The 9,014-nt window shown below is 40.2% G+C and overlaps 1 protein-coding gene across 1 annotated transcript; it reads left to right on the top strand.

The window, feature by feature from the left end:
• Positions 1-230: 230 nt before the first annotated feature.
• Positions 231-7,239, top strand: fgf8a (fibroblast growth factor 8a). The gene is made up of 5 exons (XM_017421673.3): positions 231-673; positions 767-803; positions 1,640-1,820; positions 4,054-4,160; positions 6,828-7,239. The coding sequence occupies exons 1-5, from the start codon at positions 642-644 to the stop codon at positions 7,110-7,112; spliced, it is 642 nt and encodes a 213-aa protein (XP_017277162.1). The 5' UTR covers positions 231-641; the 3' UTR covers positions 7,113-7,239.
• The last annotated feature ends 1,775 nt before the right edge of the window (positions 7,240-9,014 follow it).

Genomic DNA, 9,014 nt, shown 5'->3' with positions numbered 1-9,014 from the left:
TGGGGGGTGGGGGGTGGGGGGGTTGTCCGCTTTTGTTCTGCAGGGAAAAAGGGAGGGGGAACTTGTTCAGAGCAGATCAGCCTGCCATTTTAACCGGCGTGTGTGCGTGAGGGCGCTCGCGTGCGCTCGCGCGCTCGCGCGCGCGTGTGTGTGTGTGAGCGCGTGGTGTGGGATGGGAGCAGAGAAAAGAGACACGGAGCGTCCTGCCTGCAGTCCTGCCTCAGCGGAGCGGAGCAGTCACATCGAGCCACTGCGGCAGCCCCGAGGAGCCCCGAGGAGCCCATCAGAGAGGACCCTGCAGCGGGCTCAGTCACACCTGAGGGCCGCAGAACAGGACACGGATTAAGGACCCTGGCGGAGAAAGTCTGACAGCCTGGACGAAGCTCCAACAAAACCCTGCGGCGCATCTTCTCAAAACTTCCTTTTGCGTCACCAAACGTGCTCGGACTGATTTTACGCTGATGATAAAATCTATTTATTTCCTGCGGATCACTGAGATTTGATCAAAAATGTATCCGCTGAGTGGGCTGGAGCCGCTCTGTCATTACCTTTGACCTTTGGTGGATTTTGGGGGACTTGTTGACTTGATCTGAAGCTAACTGAGATTCACTCACAAAGCCTTTACTTCACCTCTATCCAAGATGCGCTCCATCCCATTAAGACTCAGCTATCTGTAAGTGCTTCTCCTGCACCTTTCTGTTAATGCCCCTTGTCGCATCTCTGAAATAACTGACTCGTTTTTGGGTTTTTCCCCGTTTTTCTGCAGGTTTCTACACTTGTTTGCGCTTTGCTACCACGCTCAGGTACGTCACTGCTTTCATTCCTTTTCAAATAGCTCCATGTGTTTTGTCAAGTTGACCTTTTATTCCGATGACTAAAACAAACCCATTAGCTGTAAGAACACCCTAAACGCGTAGCAGTCAGGGCGCATCCTAACATGATGTGATGGAACAGCATCGGATGGCTCCCACGGCGCGCCGGGCAGCGGGGCGCGCGGCCTGCTGGCAGCTTGCTGAACACCGGCCCTGGCACAGGACGCGCGGGCACAGAAGGTTCATCAGTGCAGGAGGAAATGATTGAAAATAATAATAATAATAATAATGATCTCACAGGGTCCGAAGTTCGGGGTTTCTTTTTATAGAACGCACCGCGCTCTGGTTGTAGAAAGAAAATTTGAATTCTGATTTCTAATAAGTGCAAAGTAGATGTTCTGCGGGTGTTACAAAAAATAAAAAAAATAAAAATCAACATTTATCCAGTTCAGAGAATTTGGCTGCCTTTTACTTTTTTCTTCCTCTGTGCGCAAAGGCGCACATTTTCCTCTCCGCACAACCTGTAATCACACAGCCCGTGTTTTTGGAAGTGGTTACCTTAATTTAGAGACACTTCCTCCTGGAACTAGTTACACTCGTCCAAAAAGAAAGGAAAAAAAATGAGGGGGACAATAAAAACGAGATGATATTGTCGTTTTGGTTGCTCCTCTTTGCCGCGTAAATAACTGTAACCGTTTGAAGGCGCACGGACCTTAATTAGGATCAATAATTAAACAAATAAAAATCAATTTGACAAAATTAAAATAAAAAATAGGCCAACTCGAATAAGTAAATATATGATTGTGATGCCATCTAATTTCTGACAGGTAACCAATCAGTCCCCGCCTAATTTCACGCAGCATGTAAGCGAGCAGAGCAAAGTGACAGACCGCGTGAGCCGCAGGTTGATCCGGATCTACCAGCTGTACAGCCGGACCAGCGGCAAGCACGTGCAGGTCCTGCCCAACAAGAAGATCAACGCCATGGCTGAGGATGGAGACGCGCACGGTAAGAAACAAAAGGACTGGGGGAAATTTGTCAGAAATGATCTCTGAACGTGCCAAAGAAAGTCACTCTGATTGGTTTTATTGAACAGTTTTTTCAGGCTTCATGTTCCACATAGTTTTCTTGTTTCAGTCTTCTTTGCGTCACTGCTCACTTTGTATTATTCTAATGCTCTTTTTAAAATTATTATTAGAAATTATTCCTTCCATTGCTCCTTCAGCAAATCAGCATTTTAGGATCACAGGTTTAAACTGATCAGTGTAAGCTTTTCTTATAGTGTTTTTGGCCTTGGACATGTAGAAAATCAAACCTTTTCAGGCAGGATTTATTTTCTTGTCCATTTTTAATGTGTTTTTTTTTTTGTTTGTTTTGTGTAATTAAAGTCAGCCTCTATTTCCAAATTGACATTCAAAATGAATGAAATAGCAGAATATGGACTGTAGTACATCTCGGGTATGACAAAAAAATAACACTTTTATTGTAAATAATTTTATTTTCAATATAAAAAAGTTTAAATCAGTAAGTGGAAAGAGTCAAAAAAGCCACTCAGATCTAATTTGCTGGAAATCAGTTGCTCAACCAGTCATCGATTTTGCTACAAGATGCAATAATTTCCAAAGGATTTAGGTTTCCCAGTGAAGGGGGTGAGTCTTTGCACCATTTGTGGTTCCAGTTTGTGGAGTCGGAGGAGGCTGAGACCTCAGAGAAAGCGCCCAGTGGGTTGTCCACAGCACTAAAGGTGATCCTCCAGAGATCCTGCAGGTCTGGAAGAGTCATTAGAAGTCATCCTCCTTCTGCCTCCAGAACATTTCCTGCATAGCTCCTGTTCCCCCTTCACCCCCACCTTTAACACACTGCTCTGTTCATGTTGCTCTCCGAAGGCCGTCCGCTCAGCTTCGGCGGTCTTTCAGGATATTAGAGTGTTTGCTTCTGATGCAGCTGCTGCAGAAGGTGTGAGAGCTGCTCTGGGTGCATGACGTCATTTAAAAGCAGGAGAAAGTGTGTAAGAGAAAGCATAAGTGCATGTTTCACCCAATTTGTCCTTTCCAGACTCCCCCTATTATTCAACCACAGCTATTCCTCTCAGACTTGTCCTGGTGTGTTAGTGGGAGGGTGGAGACAGCTCTGACCATCAGTAACACTTTGGCTTGTGCCATTTTATAAAATGATGTTAATGACTGTGAGATTTTTTTTAGGCAAGTGTTTTTTTCATAAATAAATCTAAAAGTTACTAAAGCACCAATACAATGATTTTCAAAAATGTCAACTTGCAAAAGTGATGGGCATTGTTTTGTAGGTACCATTTTCCAATTAATTTTTTTGTCGCTGTTATTGTTTTTCACAAAATCACTTTAGTCGTGTGAAATACCTTTATAGTGCTTACATGCAGGTAACTTACTGACAAATGTTTGGCATAAAATAATCAAATTAATCAAGAATACAGTCAAACTCTGAGAATGGAGAGCACTATTTGGCAAGAAGAAGAAGAAGAAGGCTGTATTGTTCTTTTTAAATAATGCACTTTAACTGCTTTTTATTGGTTTCTTTAATGTTTTCAACATAATGAACAACCAATTCATGAAACACTATAAATCCTTTATAAAAGCTGCCTTTTTGTCAAGTGCTACCCAAAAAATAATGTCTGTTGGTTTTTGGTTGTCAAAAGCATTAAAGATCACGAGCACCGCGTTTTAAAGTTTTTATCATTGATTTGTAAGGTATCATTAACGTAAAGTGGTGCAGTTTTGTTGTCTTTTATCAAATGAATGCCACAGAGTCTTTATTTCCAGCTTTGTAATAAAATGTTTCAGATTTCTGAGAAAAACAAAACAAAACAAAAAAACCTGTGAAGATCTATGTGTGAGGTCACTGCAGTCTTTGGGAAATGGAATTCCTAACTGGACTGCCAGGATTACCTCTTCAACTTTAAAGGAATGAACACACACACACACACACACACACACACACACACACACGTGGTTTTATCATTTTGCAAGAATTTCACTTTGTATGCATCTCCAGGAATGGTCCCATAGGTTTTACTGTGTGTGTGTGCAAAAGAGAGCCTTTGCACAAACTCAAATTTTTTTTGTGTCTGATGTTAATGTGTGTCCCCCACCCACCTCTTCATTTTCTTATTTTTCTTTTGTTTATGTTTGATTGCATAGAAAAGCTCCTAAACAAGAAGATTCTCTGCAATCGTTTTCTAACCCAGTTTTGTTTTCTTTACCTTAAGCTAAACTCATCGTAGAGACGGACACGTTCGGGAGCCGAGTGCGCATCAAGGGCGCCGAGACGGGCTTCTACATCTGCATGAATAAGAGGGGGAAGCTCATTGGCAAGGTGAGGACAAAAACTTATCAACCAGCCGAGGCCGAGGTGAACAGCAGGCGAACTTATTAGCTCGGGTCAAAATGTCAACGGCTGTAGCAGGACAGCACGCGGAGGCAGAGGAGGGTTAGCTGTGTGTCCTACAGACTTGTGCGGGCTAATAGAAAACCTCAGGGTCAAAGAGATGGGAACAAAAGTTGACTTAAGACCAAAGAATTAAAGAAAATAAAGCCCTTAAATTCTGCATCAAATTCTCAAACTTCATTTTATTAGAGAAACCACAGGTTCAATTATCTTTCCTGTTATATTTCATGGGCATGGTAGAAATTATCAATATTTTCTTGAAAAGGTATTGGATTTATGTACTTTAACTGCTTGAGGAAACATGATTTTAGGACTCTTATGCTTTCTTCATCACAGGCTCTTTTGACACTTTTTATTAGATACTTCAATAAAACCACAGACAGATCTGAAGGTGATTCATCCAAAAAACAAAATAATTAAAAATGGAAATATGAGGTTTTTGCCTGACATCGATGATATTTGAAAATTAGGTGTTAAGGTTATTTAATGAAGTTCCTGCTACATACTTAAGACTTCCTGTGGCATATCAAATGAACTCTTTATTAATTAAACTGGATAGAAACCCTCATGTTTAAAGAGGACCTTTCTTCTGAATTGATCCAAAATGGTTCAAAATAAATTATTCAAATAGGGCAAAGCAATCAAAATACTTAACACAGGGAACCAAAATATTAAACCAGCAAGTTTATTTCACTAAAATAATCAATTAAAAGTATAAAAAGTGTATTTTGTGTCTTTGACTTGTAGGATTAATTGCCATGGACACTTTTTTGGTTTTTGCTCCTTTCCTTTTCTACATACTTATTGAAGTAAAACCATTGTTTGTTTGATTCAGTCCCTCTCTGGTTTTAATAAAAAGCCGTGTGTTTATTTAGAGAAAAAAATGCATTATGCTAAAAAAATAACCAGCCATTTATGATGATAAATGTTTATATTAGGTATGTTTCTGATATCAGCAAAACCACCAACAAAATCAATTATTATTGTAAACATTTAAAAGTTTATTCCAAATGCTGAAAGTGTATAGATCCAAAATATAGATCCACTTTTGCGCCTCCTGTTTGAGTAAAGCTGTTTAAATCTAAATATTTAAAACTGACTGAAATGATCCTTGAACGTATTTTTAATCTGTTCAGAAATAATTACTTCTTCAGCAGGAATCATTTTGAAGCAGAGTGTACTGGAAGCCTCTGGGATGTGAGAATATATAGTAAGGAATAAATGAACTGCTACTTAAAGGAAGGGGCTTTACTTTTTATAATGGGATGGATCAGAAGCAAATGTTGGACTTTACTTTCAGACTAGACGACTGGTCGTCAAAGGTCTCGGACTGGATGTGCCGTTGTGTTTTAGACATGTGTGATGGCTGTTAGAGACCAAGGCTATGTTAGCACCCTCCTCTCACTGTGATTGCTAATAAACAGCCCCCCCACCCCCACCCCACCCCCTCCCACTTACCCTCCACCCACCCGAGCACCCTGCCTCGAACACCATCTGCCTGAAGCTAGCAGGCCAGTTACAGTCGAACTCAGCCCCGGTGTGTGTGCATTTATGTGTAAAAGACACACAAAAAATGAACAGCCAGTGTGTGTTTAGGGATGTATGCACATTTATTATTGCTCCATGATTATTTCAACACTCTATTTAGTTTTTTTTTTTTTTAAAGTTGAAGGTTAATAAAGTTTGGTCCATTTTACTTTAGCTTAGTGGATGCTCCGTCAGGGATTCTACTTAGTTTCTGTTTGAGATCACCACCTGAAGGTGACACATCACTTAGCTTCTTATCTACCTGAGCTGTACAGCTCTTTAAAGTATTAATATATTGAAAAGATAAAAATTGTAGTCGTGAATGAAAACAAAATGTACTATGGTTGTTAAGGTTATTCATGTTGTCAGTATGTTCTTATTTAATTATTGTCTGCGGCCAACGGTCTGTCTGTCAAACTATTTTATGAACCTCTAGACAAATTCTAATGAAACCTTTGACCTGAACTCCAGCTTTAAAACAAGAAAAATTGATTCTACCTCAAAAGAACTTGCTCATAAAAATGTATCCTGTTTTAATACAGAGGTTTAGTTTGAAACTTTAGCGTGAAAGGTGCCGGACGATATGCATTCCTTCAAACAACGCCTGACTTTTTATTTGATTTAGAGATATTTATGCTTTAACCAGCAATAGTTGTGTTTTGTTAAGGGGTGGAAAGCAGCAAAGTTTGAGAACCACTGCTCTAAAATGAACAAATCAGAGTTGGGCTGTTATGTATTTAAAGTTGTATTGATTGATTAGTTTAAGGGTTGTTTCAGTTTAAATACAAACACAACAGTAGATTAAACTTAAAACAAACCTATTTATGGCTGAGAAAGGAAATGTATGTTTTTGAGCTACACTAGAAACACATGGGCTGCTACTGTAGAAGTTTATTAATGGGGGATAAGACCCCCAGACTGGTAATGACTGCAGCATATGCTCTATATATGAAGGAGGTGCTGTATGTGTATATATTTGTGTGTCATTACAAAGTTGTTATACGTGTGATTTTGTTGCGTTCACAAATCGAAGATGATCCAAATCACCATTTGCCTGTGTTTCTGCAGAAAAATGGACAGGGCCGGGACTGTATCTTCACAGAGATCGTTCTGGAAAACAACTACACCGCGCTGAGGAATGCCCGGTACGACAACTGGTACATGGCCTTCACCCGGCGTGGGCGGCCACGGAAGGGCTCGCGAACACGCCAGCACCAGCGTGAGGTCCATTTCATGAAGAGGTTGCCAAAGGGGCAGCAACCCACCCACCCAAGCCAACACCGGCCTTTTGACTTCATCCACTACCCTTTCAGCCAAAGGACTAAACGTACAAGATACTCGTCAGAGCGCTGAGGTGGGGAGAAAAGCAAGGAGAAAAGACAGCGAGGAAGGAGAACCTGAACTAATAACTCAATTACCATCAAATTACACACTCCTGTCCAAGAAAGGAAAGACTAGAGACATTTTCATGCTATACCCTAATACTTAGCTTATTTTGTACGTTTTTGAAGTATAGAAAAAAAAGCAAGAAATCTATTTTTGTACTCCAGACTTTTAGTACTGATATGTAGAAAATATTAACAAAATGATAAAAAAAAAAAAAAAAAATTATAGACGCACATGACTTAATGTCTGACGTGTTTTGAACCTCTTTGTAGAGTGCATTATTTTGTTTATTGCACGTTCATTTGACAAGCGGAGTCGGCTTTCGACTCCTACCTGCTGCTCAAGGAGACTTGAAGGGCCCTGATTGACCGCATTGCCAGGAAAGGCTGCGTTCAGAGACACACACTGTCACACACTGCACTGCAGAGCCCCGGAGGCAGCAGCAAACCTTTCAGCAACACTGTAGTGGCATCACTGCAGTGTCTAAGCTTCGTGCCAGAGCTTTAATAGCACCTGACGGAACAATGTGGCAGCTATATTTTATTATAATCGCAAGTTTTCTGGTCTGACTGTAGTGACTTTTTGTGTACAAAATATATTGAAGTGTAGGGAATCCCTCACCCTCTGCCCCTCATCTTTTATGTTTGTGTTTTTTCTTTTATTTTACGTTTTTTTTATAAATATATAAATATATTTTTTATTTGAGGATGTGTGAAATAATTTTAAGGATTGAATATTTATTTAAAAGGAGTAATAAATGTACATTAGAATACTGATATTAAACTCTTGTTTGATACACACTTGCTTGTTACCCATTAGTGAAACTGTGAAAATGAACACACATGTTGGCCTTTTAGTTTTTCTTCATTAGTTGATACCTGTCTCCTTTTTATTCACACACAGATTCTCTCTTGCTTGTACTGATTTTCTATCCTTGTCTCTCCAGAGCATACCTCCATCTCCCCATGCTCTTGTCCACCTGCTCCCTACTCTTACTATAAGTCACAATGTTGTCTGCAAACATCATAGTCTAAGGGGTCTCTTGCCTGGCCTCACCTGCCCGTCTGATCATCACCATTGGAAATAAGAAGGGGCTGAAAGGTGATCCCCACCTGACTTTAACCAATGTCCTCAAATAAATGACTTACTCTATAGTTATCAGATGAATAGAAAGAGATGTGCAAGAGATGTCTCTTATGTGTAAAAGCGTGTAAAGTAAGCTAATGCTTTTCAATGCATTCACTCACTTTGTCCTTTTTGCTTGGAATTAGCATGTCATCAATATCGGCTAATAAATTCTTTAAAAACAAAATATCACACCTGCTGAGAAGGCCAGGATGAAACAATGTCAAACTGATTAGGTTACCTTGCTCAGAACAGAGAAACTGAGTTACCACCCTGGAGCCAAGTCCAGCAAGCGCCTGGTGCCCAAGCCTTGGCTCTTGGAGCTTTGGAGGGCTCAACCTGTAAAAGTCACAAGACACTGCCCCACATGGGAGGATGTTGACATCAGGGGCATGGCCTGGGTGCAAAGAGAAAAAAAACATTTTTTTAAAAAAGGTACTAAGTTGAAAAGACTAGCTCTGAATTTCTAATCTGTTTATGTTCTAATTTCTACCTATTGTCATGAGATGTAAATCATGACAATAAAAAAAGATCCCAGATACAAACTGCTGAAATGAGATTTCTTTGTAAGATAGCTGGACTGCAGAGATGGGGTGAGAAGCTCCTTCATCCAGGTGTTTTGGAGTAGAAACAGTTTGGATCATAAAGAGTCAGTCTATGGCCTATCTTGTTGCATAAGCTGCTCTATGTTGAGTTTGATTCCCTGGTCCAAATCCATAATATAATTCCCTCATCAATCCATCC

Source organism: Kryptolebias marmoratus, linkage group LG22, assembly GCF_001649575.2.
Source record: "Kryptolebias marmoratus isolate JLee-2015 linkage group LG22, ASM164957v2, whole genome shotgun sequence".
In the NCBI taxonomy this organism is placed as follows: domain Eukaryota; kingdom Metazoa; phylum Chordata; class Actinopteri; order Cyprinodontiformes; family Rivulidae; genus Kryptolebias; species Kryptolebias marmoratus.
This window is presented reverse-complemented; position numbering and strand designations above follow the sequence as displayed.

Coding starts and splice junctions, on each gene's coding strand:
- fgf8a (XM_017421673.3), top strand. CDS start 642: ATGCGCTCCATCCCATTAAGACTCAGCTATCT. Junction 674..766: donor CCATTAAGACTCAGCTATCT/GTAAGTGCTTCT, acceptor GTTTTTCTGCAG/GTTTCTACACTTGTTTGCGC. Junction 804..1,639: donor CGCTTTGCTACCACGCTCAG/GTACGTCACTGC, acceptor AATTTCTGACAG/GTAACCAATCAGTCCCCGCC.